This window comes from Poecilia reticulata, chromosome 2 (assembly GCF_904066995.2).
Source record: "Poecilia reticulata chromosome 2, P_reticulata-male-v2, whole genome shotgun sequence".
In the NCBI taxonomy this organism is placed as follows: domain Eukaryota; kingdom Metazoa; phylum Chordata; class Actinopteri; order Cyprinodontiformes; family Poeciliidae; genus Poecilia; species Poecilia reticulata.
This window is the reverse complement of record NC_088831.1, coordinates 27,777,447-27,794,794: the sequence shown is the minus strand read 5'-3', so window position 1 is coordinate 27,794,794 and position 17,348 is coordinate 27,777,447. Positions and strand designations below refer to the sequence as shown.

The 17,348-nt window shown below is 36.3% G+C and overlaps 1 protein-coding gene across 2 annotated transcripts in view; it reads left to right on the top strand.

Annotated features, from left to right (window-relative positions):
- Window positions 1-9,397, top strand: part of cckbrb (cholecystokinin B receptor b) — a 31,767-nt gene extending 22,370 nt beyond the window's left edge. For both annotated transcript variants that reach the window (XM_081602378.1, XM_008401381.3), the window contains one exon: window positions 117-9,397. In XM_081602378.1, coding sequence (XP_081458504.1) covers window positions 117-655 — 539 coding nt within the window. In that variant the 3' untranslated portion in view covers window positions 656-9,397. The remainder of the gene's footprint in view (window positions 1-116) is intronic.
- Window positions 9,398-17,348: the final 7,951 nt, after the last annotated feature.

Sequence of the window (17,348 nt, the reverse complement as noted above, 5' to 3'; positions counted from 1 at the left end):
TACGTTTAATAAAACTAAAACTTCTTCTGCTCGTCAGTCTATCAAATTCAAAACACTTTGCTACATTTAACAATCATACAAATACCTAAACTTTTGACACTGCTGTCCTCCTGCAGATGTGAAGAATGGACTGACTTCCTGTGGGTCTAATAATCCTGACGACGAAGACGGCTGCTATGTTTGTGTGCGTCCAAGCTCAATGGAGATGAACCCCATGTCTGCATCAACCCAGTCCATGAAGATACACAGACCCCGCAGCAACACATCGGGAGCCAATCTGGAGGCCAAGAAGCGAGTCATACGTATGCTAGTGGTCATCGTTGTTCTGTTCTTTCTCTGCTGGATGCCTCTGTACTGTGTCAACACCTGGCGGGCTTTTGATAACGTCACCGCCGAACGTGCCCTCTCTGGGACGCCCATTGCATTCATCCATTTGCTGAGCTACACCTCTGCTTGTGTCAACCCAATTATCTACTGCTTCATGAACATGCGCTTCCGCAAAGCCCTGCTCGGCACTTTCTCTTGCTGCTTTGCGCCTTGCTGTCAACATTGCCGCCGCTGTAGGCCACGTGACAACGAGGAGGACGGTTTGGCAGCCGGGGCATCCATGTCCAGGTTCAGTTACACCATAGTCAGCACCATGGGAACCTGCTGAAGACGGTTTCTACAGCAACACAATACCCACGTCCTTTGTTTTAGGCCAGTGCTGTGCTCATAGGTGCAATCGTAGAACATATGAAATGAAACGCAATCATGCAGTGTGAATATCTTTATAGAGCTATAAAAAAAGCACAAACATGCAGTATGTAGTAATTTCTTGTCAGAGTGGCTGAAGGCAAATTCTTGGCTTAAATCTTTACAGTGGTGCATGTGGGTTTACATCTGTGGTTTAAACTCAAGAAAAGGAGTGATAAACTCTAATACATATGACAGAAGAAGGCTTTATTAGTTACATGTCATTATGTAGCTACTGAAGGAGGTCGACCTTCTTAAAAACTATGTTTTATATTCTGCTGTCAGTGTAAAATTGAATGTGTTAATGATGGTATTTTAACTGCCTTGTGGCGTAAGTGCCTGCTTCTGAGAAACAATGCTGCTTCCGTTTTGTGTCGATCTGCCTCATTTATTACTGGCATCATAGTAGCAGGCAAATGGAAAGTTTAAGGGTTTAGAAATGGAGAAAAAAAATACTTCAAGTTATAAAATGTGTTTATTAGAACTGATGAAGTAGGCTGAATGTTCAACAGGTGAAAAAGATACAGAGCAATGTTGGCCACTTGGAAATATTATATAAACTTTATGTTGTACAGTTCTGTGAAAATATGTTAGGAATAGAAACTTTTCATCTCTTCTATTATTTTGTTGTTGCTACGATGTAAGAAAAACTATATAACCCAATCTGTGCCACATATTCTGTTTCTATAGAATGTGTCTTGTGTAGAAACTTAGTATTTCAATGAACATATTAAATGAAAGAGCATAATTTAACTGGCCCTTTTTCATTTCTGATGTATTGTGTATTATAAAATAATTCAGTTTTGGTTTTCATGGTGCGACTTGGACAAAAAAAGCAAAATTTAGATAGAAAAAGCCACAATAGCTTTTAAGGCAAGGTTCTGTGAAGTTCTTATCAGATTCTCATAAAGTGACTTCTTAGAAAAGTAAAGATGGAGATGTGGACGTTTAGTTGACATCTCTTTTTGGCAAGCTTCAACAGCTGGTAACATTTCAAGCTGAAAAACCTTAATATTTGTGTTGTGTTGACACGTAAGAGGCAGTGGTTGGCTCTGTCACTGTTGTCTTAATCATCTCTGTGTTATTATGTTAATAGTGTTTAGTAGATCAACTTCTTGCCCAACTTAATTAAAGTCTTACATATGTTAAGTTGAGAAAACGGTCACAAATGTGATCTGAAATTTTAACCTAATCTGTTTGTTTTTATTTTATTTTATAAGCCAAATAGGCTAGCTGTTAACATTTCACCACACCAAGGATTTCTTAATTCATACAAATTTGCTGTGAACACTTCCAGATGATTTTAAACAATGTGAACTATCCCTTTAATTATTTTTCAAGAGTTGAATCAAGTTTTTCGACTAGTGCTTGTACTGCAAGCAGAAAGTGAGTTCAATCTCAAGACTGTATGGTGTTACTTTTAAAAACAGTCATAAAACTGTTTAAAACTTTTCACCTTATTAATGCACCTTAAGGTTATGTTTTAGAGATTTTAGTGGCCTCTATTGAACCGTAGACAGAAAACATGGAGGAAAGAAAATCTCCACTAACTGAACCACCCAGTGCCCACTGTTTAGAAAAGCTGCTAGTCTAACAGTAATCTTTTCCTAAATAACCAGGAGGTTTAATCGCCTAATCATGAGCCTTGAATGTAAATAAAATAAAAATACCAGTCAGTACAACAAAGCAAACAATTTATTTTGTTCCATATAATGATACATAATGATTGAGTAACTCTGTCAGTTTGGCTTGTTACCAATTCCTACCACAATTTTGTATTTAGTGTTACAATTTTAACCCGCCTTACTTCTATTGCATCTCCATAACTAATCATTTCATACTTGTTGTCTTTACCACTGCTTCTGTCTTAAGACGTATGAGGGGTCATGAAGCAAACTACATGACCTCCTTCTGACTTACTGGAGTCACATAACCACAGTTCTTGTGGGCTATATTAAAAATGCCTCAGATCATTGGTAGACAATTCTGTGAGGAAGCATCTCCAAAGAGGGTACAAATTGATCCATATGACCTAAATGAAATGTCCAATACCAGGTACGAAAACAGATAGGTAGAAAAATACCAAAATTGACCAATACTCCTCTGAAGTCAAACATAAAGGTCCTCCATGAAGTCCACTCATCTTAGAGAAAAAGAAAGACCTGCTATGGAACATGCAATCATAAATAAAGCAAAAAGAAAAGTAGAAACCTCTATTTTAAGTTGAGGCATAGGGATTTTTGAGTATAGGGCATGTTTCTGAGAATACAACAAAGACTTCATTTCAGAGCTTTGTTAAACTGGCTGGATTTCTTCCCTTCTTTGAACTTCGTCTTACAGACAGAACCTGTACATTATTATCTTGCTGAATCCCATCCAACCTGTGCTTGGTGGTTTGTGAATTGGCCACATATGCGAGGAAGATTACAATCAGAAATATCTACGGTTTTAAGGAAATGTCAAAAATCAGAGTTGCCATTTGATGAATGTATTTGTCTGGTGCAGCTTTATGAATGAGCTCATGACTTTCTATCAGCGCTGAGCTTATCTGTGGGATACAGAGTGGATGCCAGATTTTAGGGGCTTCTCTTTGTCATGTCTGCCTTGTTTGTCACTGACGCAGTCCCTTCACACTAAATGTGTTTCAGCTTCAGACCTACCAGGCTAAACTGGAGAACATATTTCACTGAGTGCACAGAAGCACAGTGCTGTCAATCTCAAGATGAATGACCTACCAAGAGTGTGGGTCATTGTTGTGTAGTGCTAGCTAGACATTTTAGGGGGGCTTTTTCTGAGTTCAACATGTCAGTCATGGACTTTATTTGACTAACGAAGATGTTTAAATTCATTGTCAGAGAAAGGATGTGCATCTCGCTGACGCAAGTAAAGACTCAGTCCGTCACATAGCAACTACTGGATGCATTTTGGCATCTAGATATGATGAAGATGAGCTGCTGGAGGTCAAACAAAGCAACAAAAGTGGGAACCAAAAAGGATTAAAATGACTTTGAGCAAAGCATGGTTGAGGTGGTCTGAGCTCTTTAGAAACTACTAGGATTTTCACACACAACAACTTCTGCATAGCAAATGGTCCAAAGCAGAGAAAATATTTAATGCGCAGCAAAATGAGAAGAAAGGCAAAAGTATATCTAATAAGACAGAGAGAGAGAGAGAGAGAGAGAGAGAGAGAGAAAGAGATATTTTTTCTCCAGTGACCTCCACAGTCACCAAATCTCAATCAAACAGAGGACCTTTGGGATGTGCGGAAATGGAAAACCTGCTTTCTGGATGGTCAGTCAGCAAATCTGCAATTGCTTGACTCTATCCTGTCAAAATGGACCAAAATCCCTGAGGAATGTATCATTCTAGTTGAATCAACCCTGAAGGCATAAGGAGGTTCAGTCTGATACTATAAAGGTGTGCCTGATAAAGGAAATGGTAATGTATTGAATGTATACAGCACTTTTCTGGTTATACTGACCACTCAAAGCCCTTATCACTCTAGCCACATACATCCATTGCACTCATGAATATTTAGACATGGATGTGCAGTCGGATGTGGATGTGCCCAGAGGCACATTGAAATAATCCAGGAGGAAGTTAGCGTCTTCTAGACAAAGAATTCAAATCCTCTGAGACATCCTTTCACACAGATGACAAAGTAACAACACGAACAGTTGATTATCTCTGAAACAAAAGAACCCCACATTTATCTAGCTGTTTGCACCATTTAGGCTTGATGGACGTTCAACTGACAACATCCATTAAGATATATAAATCCGATCTAAAATTAGCACATTAAAACATACTGAGAGTATAAAAAGAAAAAAATATATTGTTTTTAACACAAAAATGCCTCGGATCCCATTGTTAAACACTGGAGAAACAGCCATCATTTTCCAGTAATCAAAGTTATTTAACTACATTGAACTGCAGCCAGGACATAAATGCCCCTCATTGAAGGCATACTGTATTACAGCCGTCTGGCTCGTTGTTTACGAGTTGCACTTGAAAAGTGTATTTATTTCTCGGAGAGCTGGAAGCGAGTGATTTCCCTGGGGGGTCACATAGGCTGTTATTTCTTGATACCACCATCCCTTCCCCCTCACTCCTCAACAAACACACACACACACGCACACCCCCACACACACACACACACACACACACACACACACACACACACACACACACACACACACACACACACACACACACACACATGCACAGCTTTCCCTTTTAACTAGTTATTGTGCTAATACGTGTGGTTTTTGTGTGGCTGTGCTTGCGTCAACCATGCTTAAATTAAAAATAGATATGAATACTGGGGTATTTCCCTCTTTTGAAATTGATAAAGAACTGCTGCATATCTTGTTGACACGTTTAATTTCCATATGAATTAAGTAGTGTGTACAGAAGTGCTCAGAGTTAATGAAAGCCCTTCAGCTGAGCTCCTTGTGCTAAAACAGGAAAATAATTGCAAGCACTGATCTAAACCAACTGAATTGATTCGGTTGAAGGTAAAACAAACTTGTTTTTGCCAACAACCTATTTAAAATGTAATACTGTGCCATTTTACTGCCTGTAAATGTTCCTCAGAGGAGCAGCAGGAAAGCCGAAACAGCAGTGCTTATAGTTATTTATCATGCGTTATTCTCCAGAATAGAATAAGAAAGGTTCTTATATTTTAAGATACCGTCATCTTTGTCACCAAAAAACAATTTAAATAGTTCAGATTGCGCTTTGGTCTCTTTTAATTAAGACATGGGTGCTTTTACAACTTTAATTTTCAAGCATGACTGTCTAGATTTCTGATACAACACATTTGGAGTTCCTACAGATTTTAAAATTTTCAGTCTTCATATTTTTTTAGACATAATGTAATGTTATTTACATGTTGCCACTTTCCTAAAAAGTGGCATAAGTCATTTTTTGTTAAAAGTGATTTTTGCAAATAAAAAAAAAATGCTACGTTACTGCAACACTTAGCTACTGTGTTTGTTTTGTAGCTTCATCAAGTTGTTTTGTAGCTTCGCTTGGCTTCAGCTACGCTACCAATATTGTGTTTTAAAACGTTTGCGCCAGTAGGGTGTGTTGAATTTCATCTTAAGACGTTTTAAGACTTTTACTCCACCAGCAGGTGCAAAACCATCATTAACGTCTTAAAAACATCAACAGGACCTTTTGATGTCTTTGAAACCAGTACCTAGAGTGATATCTAGATTTTAATGTAAACCCTTAATTTTACTTACATGTTTCATTTGATTGGAAGTAAAACTGATGTTTTTGAGCTTCCCAACCAGGATCCTGACTTGAATCTGACAGGGATTACAGATTATTACAGATTAGGGTGATGGCGAGGAGCCTTCCAACCTCAAAGACTCAGAGTTCATCACCAAAGACATCCTGAAAATCCCAGAGACATGCAAGAAGGATTTGACTGCTGTAATCAAATCCTTCTTGACTACAAGAAGGATCAATGATTTTCAGTAAGCTTATTAATTAATGAATTTATTAAATCATTCTCAACATGCCATTTTTTCTATTAAAATCAAATAAAAATTAAAAGAATTGAGTATTTTAAAATATTATCCTTTGAGAAATGCCTGTCTTGTTTCACATTAAACACAAACATGGTGACAAAATAAAAATAAATGCATTTTATAAAAGGTTTATGAACAATTTTGGGTTCAATTGTATTTTAAATTTTAATAAAATACGGGTCAGAACAAGGATTAATTAGGAAAAACATAACATCAACATCACATCATCCTTCACCCTTGTGTTAAAAAGTTGTGCTTTTTAACACAATAAACCCCGAATAAGAAAGTGGAAATATGGTCACTGAGTCATTTCCTGAAATATTCCCCAGCTATCTAGTCCACTTCTGTGTATCACAAAGGACTTTTTTTTATGTCTGATTTAAAAGATGTTCTAAAAATTATCTGCAAAAATCCAGTTTGTGTGAAAATATGAGGTTTATTCTGTAGACCCAGAAAGTAACACATTTACAGAACAAACACCATTCAAAAATTAAGGAGAGACATACAGTTAGTTTGAAAGAATGGCATTAGATCTAATGCTTCACTGAGAGAGCACAATTAGTCTGCTCTACCAGGTAGGAATGGCAAAATGTTTAGATTTGTGGTAAATAAATGACTTTTTACCCATTCAGTTTTTTTCTTTTATTGTTTTTCTGCTTAAAGAAACATGTAAACATGGCTGCAAAGGAATTTTATGATTCAGATATGTAATAATAGACTTTTAACCCAGGCGGGTAATAAAATAATTTTTTCATAATTCATTTTGCTGAGACTAAAATGTTTAAAAAGTGCAACAAACTGTAATAAAGTCACCTGATCACTAGGGACTGTACTGTAATCAATCAGGTTAAGTCAGACAATGATCTGGCCTTCGAGTGGAGACAAGCTCTTACTTACTTTGTCATAATTACATCTCTGGTAATCAAATCTTGTTAATAGATTTTTCATCATACAATCCCCAGCTTTTGTTCTCCAAACTTTACAGCATACTGCATTTCTTAAACGTGTTAATGAGAGACTTGAAACTTGTCTTTGAGTGAAAGGTGCCCGGGGCAAAGCTGCAGGGGAGCAATAAGGACACTTTCATCAAAGAGGAGCTCTTAAGACTTGCTTTACAATCAGTGTTGGATTTTTTTTTTTAGGTGAGAAATGCAGATTATAAAGCAGCAATGCAGGTGGTTTTATATTAATATAAAGTTTCTGCCAGTTTAAATGAAAGAGTTTTAACTGATGGCATAGTTACATAAATAAATATACTTTTAAGTTGTTGTTTTCCAAAACAGATCAACTTGTTATTTACAAGGTGTCCATTCATAGTGAAGCATTTTTTATAGGAAGGTAAGATAGGCAAAGAAATTTTAGAATAATTCATTTACAGTTTAGGGAAATATTTTTCATCATTTTGATTGTTGATTGCATTCACCATGTCACTTAATACCTTTTTTAAGTTTTGGTTGTTTGCAGGCCAAATCTTCAGGTACGACAGGAGCACATTTCACAAGACGGCCAGAGATACAGCTAATGATTCCCCAAAAATACTATAAATATGGACGTCAACAGTCTAAAGAAGGACCAGGACAAATAAAACATTCAATGTGACATATTTATTCAGAATTTAATATGCAATTGATCCTACTGTTCTGGCTAATTATCGGCCTATTTCGAAGCTGCCTTTTCTTTCCAAGGTTTTAGAAAAAATTGTGTACTGTCAGCTGAAACAGTTTTTAGATGAAAATGGCATTCTGGAGGTTTTCCAGTCAGGTTTTAAAACTCTTCATAGCACAGAATCTGCTTTAATAAGAGTTTTTAATGACATCCTTCTTGCATGTGATTCTGGTAACCATGTTGTTCTGATTTTACTTGATTTAACTGCTGCCTTTGATACTGTAGACCACAATATTTTAATATCGCGATTACACCACATTGTTGGTATTGATGGCACTGTTCTTAAATGGTTCCAGTCTTACCTAGAGGAGAGAACATTTTCAGTGAAAATTAGTGACTCTGAATCATCTGCTGTTTCAATGACTTATGGTGTCCCGCAGGGCTCAATTCTGGGCCCACTGCTTTTCTCACTTTATTTACTGCCTCTGGGTTCTATCCTTAGGAAACATGGGATTTCTTTTCATTGTTATGCTGATGATTGTCAGATTTATTTGCCCATGAAGCAGAAGGATGTCCACTCTATCAAACATCTCCTGGCATGTCTTGGTGATATTAAATCTTGGTTGGCCTTGAACTTTTTAAATTGTAATGAAAACAAAACAGAGGTGATTGTGTTTGGACCCAGTGGCTCCTCTGAGTCCTCCTCTGTTGACCTTGGACCTTTGGAGGTATATTTTAAACATGTTATTACGGACCTTGGTTTTAAGGTGGACAGTGATTTTAAATTGGACAGCCAAATCAGAGCCGTGGTTAAGTCCAGATTTTATCATTTAAGGCGATTGGCATCAGTGAAATCTTTTCTTTCCAGGCAACATTTTGAAACAGTGATCCACGCTTTTATCTCGACTCGACTGGATTAATGTAACGCACTTTATCTGGGAGTCAGTCAGTCGCTGCTCTCACGTCTGCAGCTGGTTCAGAATGCAGCTGCTAGACTTTTGACAGGAACTCGGAAGAGGGAGCATGTGACCCCTGTCCTGGCCTCACTTCACTGGCTGCCTGTATATTTTAGGATTCATTTTAAAATTCTTTTGTTTGTTTTTAAATCACTGCATAATCTTGCCCCGGCTTACCTCTCTGAGCTTCTTCACCCCTACGTACCTTATCGGTCTCTCAGGTCAGCAGATCAGCTGCTCTTGGAGGTACCAAGATCCAGGAGGAAGCTCAGAGGGGACAGGGCTTTCTCTGTCATAGGTCCTAAGTTATGGAATGACTTGCCTTTGCAGGTCAGAGAGGCCCCTTCACTGTCCACTTTTAAAGTTCGTCTTAAAACCCATTTATTTTACTTGGCTTTTAACTCCTGCGGGATCTAGTTTTAGAGTGTATGTTTTTGTTTTTAAACTGTAAGAGTTTTTATTTTTATTTTTTTTTATTATGCTGTGTTTTAATGTACAGCACTTTGTATCAGCTGTGGTTGTTTTAAAGTGCTTTATAAATAAAGTTGGTATGGTATGGTATGGTAATTCAAATTAATTTGATTAATTTATTCTTAAAACATGCATTAGATTTAAGCAAGTATTACTATTCACCTCAAATGTTTAGGATCACTCATAGTCCTCAGAGTGAGAAAGTTACTGGTAAAACTGTGATGGCTCACCACTGACAGAATATCTCCAAGGCAAATTATTAGTTCATTTTTTTTTTATTTCCAAAAGCAAAAACTCTCTAGTTTAAAATCCTGGACTTACATCCTATTTGCATGTTGTTATGCTTTTTATAGCTTTCCTAACGATAACACTGCATCACAGACCAGTTTATCATGAGTTTAGCTCCTGTATGCTTATCAATCTCAGCTAAAATAAATCTAGTTTAAACCCGTAATAAACATGCAAAAACTAAATTCAGACAATGAATAGGATTTCAATTTTATACCAGACATTTACTTTATCCTAGACTAGTCTAGTCTATTGACCATTTAGAGATCCTCTTGACAAAAATTCAAATAGAAGTTGCTCACTGGGTATATATTTACACTTTTTGTTGGCGCTGCAATCCTTTTTTCAGCGGTTTCTCCCTCCATCAGTTCTGTTATAATATCTGCCGGTCAATGTGAAAGTCTCCATCTGTGCACCAATCTTTCTGCAGAGATGAGATGGAAAGGGATACAGCACACTGTGAAATCTATTTTTCCAGCTCTGAAAGGCTGAAATGAAAACCCTCGGCAGACAGTGAATTTATTTGCCGAGCACTCAGATGCAGTCGCTGTCCATGTAAATGAAAATGATTATTTCATTATTGCAACTTTCATAAAAGATGTAATTTTAGTCAACCAGGAAATTGCTTTTTATCCATTGTCAAATAGTTTTTTTCCCCCTATATTTTGCATTGATGATTGAAATTACTGCCTGGTTTATTTATTTTGGAATGAATGAAATGTTAAAATCACATACCACAACATAATCAAGGGAATCAAGGTGGTTGGGTTGGATGAAGTTATGTCTAGGCAACAACTTGAAAAGTCAATATGAATATTTTTGGCAGTATAGCGAACCTTTATTGCTTATTACTTATTATGCTCAGTGTGTTTGCATCTTTGTCAAAAATGTAAAACACACAAAAAAAGAAAAAAAAATTGCAACTATGATGCATCTTCAACATATTTTCAGAACTGTACAAAATGTAGATATTTTGTATAAACTGACATGTCGTCTATATATTTGGTTTAGTATTGATGTTTTGGGGAACCAAAGGGATAATTGAAGTTGTGTTTATGTGCATGTATGTTCAGGACCTCAGATGAACATTAAGGGTTAGAGAGAACCATTCGAGGGCACATTTAGATTTACTCGAATGATCACAGTTTCCAGGCCACCATTGCCTTAAGGTGTTATGAGTGTACAGTCATGGTATGTCTGAGCAAATGTTTGTATAAAAGATATTTATCTTTTTTTTCTGTGCATACAAACCTTGAGAAAAAAAAATCTATAGGCTGTTTATTGATCTGTTTTATGTTGTAGATTTTAAAAAAAGTACATTAAAGAATAGCCATTTGGCTGAAGTTCAGCCTATGGCATGACTCTTCTTTGCTTGCTTTGAAAATAGAAAGTGCAAAAAGAAAGAATCAATGACACATAAATGGAAAAAAACATGAACAAATTGAACAAAAATGGCTTATGATGAAGATTTGTTACACCAAACCTTCATCATCAGAAATACAAAATGGCATTCAGAAATGACACAAATATCAAGTCAGCAAAGATTTTGCCTGAATGCTGCATACAGAAGATTGTTTGTGCAACATATAATATTTCTGTAGTCACTATTTATATTGTTTTACTATGTGCTAGGTGAAATAACTGAGACACTGCGACAATTTATGAAGACATAAAAAAGATCAGAAATTGATCATTCAATATGTAAAAGTATTGTTTCACATATAAGAAGTTTGTGTCTCTAAAAATCAATCCAAGCTTACAATAATATTATTTCTGGACAATTTCATATTTCATTCCTTTTATTTTGAAATTACTTTTAAAAGGTCTTTCTTTTTTGCCTTTTTGGAGACATTGCTACATTTGATGAGGTATTTGCTAAAATGTTTTGCTGTGTAGTAAATATGAAACGTTATTACGTTTCATATTTAAGTGTGTTTTTTTAATTTGCAGTCTCCAGACAGTTCAGTTTTTGTTCACTTTTTTTCTATTTTAAATTGGACATGCATGAGTCACGACTACCAGATCCAGATTTATGGCTCACAATAAAATCAACTGGAAGCTTTATTTAATTGTTGAATGTGTGAGAAATGTAGATAATAGTGATCAGTATTGTGTTCAACATGGTTAATCATTGTGCCAGTGTAAATTATGTACCATGTTGTTCGAGTGTCATAATATAGAAAAGAAAACAATCTGTAAACATGTTGTTTGTTTTTAGTGAATGTACCCAATTTGTTATTTTAAAAATATATTGCTGTAGCTGGCATTGGCAGGCACTGAGTTCTTGCTTGTGGTTGTTTTTTGCAGATTATTGAGTATTGACTAGCATAATAGTATAGAATCATTACAATAATCAGCATTGCTTTTTTACTACAGGTAGGCATGACAGATGAGCTACCTCTTAGTAGGAGGCTAGTAAAAGTACACAGTATATCCACGATAACTCTTCTGGCTGTCAGAGGTCTCCTATAAATGTACATAATTTATACTAATTGCTCTTTTTTTCTGTCTTTCTCTGAATCACACATGTGCAGCTTATTATTTATCTGTGCGACTAAAGTTTTCTGCTTCAATTTTGTGTGCTTTGTCATGTAATATAATAAAGCATGTCTAATAAACATCACAAGTTGTTCAATTTTTGACATTTTTCAATAATTCTGAGTAATAATTGTCTATTTTGAATTCTGAAGCGATTCAAGCCGTTTAGCTGCATAAAATGACAACAAGAGTCAGCCGCTTTCTGAGTCATTCTTATCTCTTAAAATTATCTTTAAGTTTTAAGTACAAACTTCTGCTGAAACTTTCGATGATAAAATGCACAGGCGTGAGTCATTCTCTTGCTTACTTTGTATTTCCATTTTGAGTGGACTTAATGGACAAAAAAAACTTAATGGTTGCCTTTACATTTGCTGCCATACGTTCGTTCTAACGGCACAAAAAAGCCTTACCTTTTAAAGATGTATAAATATGACAGTGACAGCTTCGCCGTAATGCAAAAGACGACATTTACAAGCTGCTATTAGAAGTTTTTGTTAGATATTTTTGATAAAAGGTTTTTGTGTGTGGGAGGAAAGCAGATGTTCTGCTTTTGCACTTTTATTGTAACAATCTAGTAGCAATTCCCTTTCAGTTTTCATTTGCTAAAACTAAAGGTAACTGAGTGCGATGACTGACGTCAGCATCTTAGTTTTAATTTAAATAGTCAGCTTGTATGCTTTGAATGCAGAGCAATTCTGATAACTTGTTGTTTTATACATTTGTGTCGAGGCTTGTAGTTCATTACCAATTCTGGTACTGGTGAATATGTGGAAGCAAACAAATACACATTAAGCACAAAAATAGAGCAGACAGCAGCAGACAAAAGTTGCATTACACAATGTCCACCCAAAACAAAAGTAGCACAGGAGTCTGCAGCTCAAATTTAAACTCATAAACTGAACTGAAATGTCATGTTTGGCAATCGGACTCTGCAGCAAACAACAATTACAGATACAATAAGGTAACTGAAAAAGTTTATTATTTTTCGGTGGATGAACATTCGGGAGAAGTGACGGCTGGAGGAGGAAACCGGTCTGGCTTCACACTGGGGGGAAAGGTAAAAGTTTAAAATAGGTTCACAGTTTGGTGTAAACTGAGATGAAGAGGAGGTTCCTTAGGCCCATCCACTGAAGTTGAGGTCAACTGAGAGCTTCTAAGCAATTCCCTGGGTGACTGTTGGTTGTTGGTGAAGGTGTTGGCAGTGTAGCGTTGGAAGGTGGAGAGTCCTGGTATTGATCCTGAGCGATGACAACAGGAAGGCAATCGGAGAAGTAGGTCTTGAAGATGCGGGGAAAACGGATGGTGGGTCAAAGAATCCAGGAAGAGGTTGTTGGGAAACCACAAAGTAACTAATCAAAGATTAAAGATGATAAAGACAGTGCTATGCTGAGGCCTGGTTACTACTTGAGAGCACCAAAAGGTGTCTGTCACATGGAATTGGGTTCCCCTATAAATGCTCCTCCTGACTGATCAAGATTGGGGCAAGATGAAAGCCACACGGGCAGGAGGAAAGAACGCAGGAGGAAACACGTGCACACACTTCCAGAACACAATATTTAATGAGTGTGATGATTCTTTTGATGTGGTGGAAAAAGTCAACAGAAATGTGGTTTGGAAAGAAGTAGCTTAAAGACTTAACAAGCCAACAGTATTCAAAAGCACTCTTGTTTTGAGCTCAGTCTACTTGTAATTAACTAAAATGCATATTCCACATGTCTAGTTAGTTTAGCATTTGAAGCAAAGGCAGTTTACTTACATATTTGATCCTCCAGGAAATTGAAAACAATACATACGATTGTTTGACAACTCCAACCACTAACTAAATTAGCAAAAAATAAGAAATCAACTTATATTCGCCGTGCTTACTATCGCTTTAAAGGCGCAATTAAATGTGGATTTTTTGTTGGGTTTTTTTATTGCTGTTTTTGAGATAAAATATGTCAAAATCAATAAGTAGCAGCTATCAGTAGTTGTCATAACCTCCTGCTGTGTATCTTCCAATCATCACCTCACTGTGGTCCAACTGAAGAAGGTCAAGGACAGCTGGAGCGCTCCCCTCTAAGGCCACTCACGTTGGGAGGTCCATGTCTTTGTCACTGCACGTGATTATTATACTTTTATATGTTCTTTACAGGGATGAAGGAAATCTAACAGAGTGGATGTGCAACGACTTTGCAACTAATGACCAGCGATGTAATCATATAAAATGTACAGAAAGATATAGTACTGTCCCTTTGCCACCATCCTTAATAGTAAGTATGAGGTGCTGATATGTTCGTTTTGGTTAAATATGTTGCAACTCATTATGACCAACCACCTTTACTGTGCTGCCATATTTGTTTTGAAGAGGAAATGTTTATTCGTGGCCACAGCAGATGAGCCATATTTGTTCATTTTTCTGTTCCGGTTGGGATGAACTTTAACACTGAACATGCTAACTGAATAAAACACCTCAGTTTTTTTCCAATTTCCAAACAATCTTAATATTTTTTGCTTTCTGTGCGAATAGCAAAATTCCTTATTTTACCAAGGTTGTGAGTTAATCATCTCTACTAAGAGTCAATTATCAGGCAGGCTATTCTCCGGAATAAAATCTTTCTATTTTTTAGCGATACCTGTGTCTGTGCTAAGTAAAAGATGGTATCCTGCTTATGGATTTTTGATGAATATTTGTTTTAAATAGAAACCCTAACATTGTGAAGCCACCTGGGAAAAAAAAAGAAAAAAGAAAGATGTTTGTTCTGATATATCACCACTGGGATGGTTTTAAAGCACAGGAAACATTTCCCACTAACGAAAAAAAGAAAGACAGGGAAATATTGCCGAGTGATGAACACCATTTGATGCCTGCCCTGGTGGACTGGTGCTCTCTGATGTCATTACAGGAAGTTCAGGGCCAGTGGCTGTACGTGGCCGCCTGGAGGCGTAAATACCTCACAGCTGGATGTCGTTTCCTCGGTGCTCTGGCACATTTGAATTACAGGGAAATTTGTATTTATTTTTCAGTGATTCATAATGATTTATTCTCCTTTGGAAATCTTTTAGAGGCAAACATCTTTACCTAATGTGATAAATCTGATCGTACTTAAAACACCCTAATCCGTAGGTGTGTTTTCTGACATAATTTGGTTACGTTTTAAATGAAAAACTTGACTTTAATTGTTTGCTTTTGAATATAAATGATAACTAATAAGATAAACACTAACCATGGCAACCTTGGAGTACCCCGGGGTTTGAAAATGAGAGAATAAGTCACGCTTTGTTTCTTTTCAATCGATTTTCCTGAAGCCACCTTTATTCTTTTCAGAACAAAATAAAACACCACAAATCACCTTCACCCACATCGGAAATGCTTATTCTCATCATAATATTATTGGTAATATTTTAGAGATGAAACAGGCTAGACAAGACAAAAATGAATAAGTCAAAAGATGTAGAAAATATGTTATTTTTCATACAAATATTATCTATGGCACAGACAACTGAAAACTGATAAAACTGTTTGTTTGTTTTACAGTTCATGTTTTTTTCTGATGATAGGAGAATAAAACCATCAGTTCCTACACTGACCTTGGTAGTAAGAAAGTTTTAAACATATTTTCCAACAGGCCTCCCCTCAAGCACGACCTCCAGTTTTATTTAGCTAATCTGATCAAAGCATTTTCCCAATCAAAATGTCATCAACTAAGAATAGCTGTGATCAATATCATGTAATTTATAAATGCAAGTGTTGGTAAATCAGCTCATCACCCTGCTAGATGACACTTTGAATGAATAATATAGTTTAAAAACATCCAGTTCCTGTTTGGAAAAGAATAGCTATGCACATGAATTAACAGAAAATGTTTGCGTTTTCAGGTATAAACATTCAACTGGCTATTGAAATCAGAAGAATGAAACAAAAAAAATTAACTAGGATTAACTAATTAACTAGTTGATTGAATACATAAATCAACTAGTTAACTGTTTAAAAATAATTGACTACACAGTTTTTCTTCTCGTGATTATATTTAACATGCATACGACATAATTTCTTCCTTTCTATTCAATCAAATGAGTTTCACTGTGCAATATAAATTATATTGAAATTACTGCATCACAAAAAGAGACGTGTTCTGAAAAGACTTTCCTTTTGAAAGAAGTTTCCTTTCCAGGCAGTCTCAAAGCTGCGAAACAGAGTCATACAGAAGACAACATTTGTAAAACACTGACAAAGGAAATCTGAACACTTCATGTAAACACCATTTGAAAACATTTCCTGGTGTTAGGACATCACGTATTGTGCTGCTAAGTCACTGAATTACGTTTGAACTCTTTATCTGAACAGTTGAGCTAGGACATTTTTAATAATGTTCAGTCAGATGAAAGCAAGTATGTTTCTCGCACGCTGCTATAAAAAGGTCAATGTATAATAACAGCCCTGAAGAAAATCGAAAATTCTCAATGAAAGGAAAGTCTTCATACTGTCTCTGGGGAAATCAAGGTGTTAGCTAGTGAGCGTTATCTTTTTCCTTTTTTAAGCAGGTGCTAAGGTGCGAGAATCTCACGGCTATGTCACACTGGAAACACTGATCATAAAGGGGAATGACGCACAAGCAAGTGTATTAAAAGAATGAAAGCATCGGCGTTTGTTTTTCTAGTAAAACTTTATGCCTGTGCCCTATTTAGATGTTTTGCTTTAAGACATTCATTTGATTCTTCAGGTTAGTGCGATCCAGTTCAAGGTAATTATCTTGGCAATATTCTTTTTTTGTGTGATCTGAGAAAACATTCAGTTAATTGCGTCACATTTAAACACCTTAACAGCGGCACCTGCAGGACCACCACTGAGGCAAAGGGAAGTTTTGCAAAGTGAAGCTGTTGTGATACAGAAGATGATGAGCCCCTGCTGTCCTCCTTTCTGCACCATGCCAGTCTGCACCATCAGAAAAATAACATTTTGAGAAGGGATGTGAAAATATGCGACATATTTATCCAACAATGATTTCAAAATGAGATGTCAGACTTTTTTATTGGCACCTCAGTAGGAATTGAACGATGCTCTCAAATTCAAACACAAATCCTTGTCAGAACATTCATTTATCACTTAAACTTTTACACAATTTGTCATGTCACACGGACAAAGTAGTGGGTTTTTATTGGGACGTGACATAATAAACCAATAAAGTAGTCCGCAATTGTAAGTTTGGGGAAACTTTGGATTATTGGATAGAAA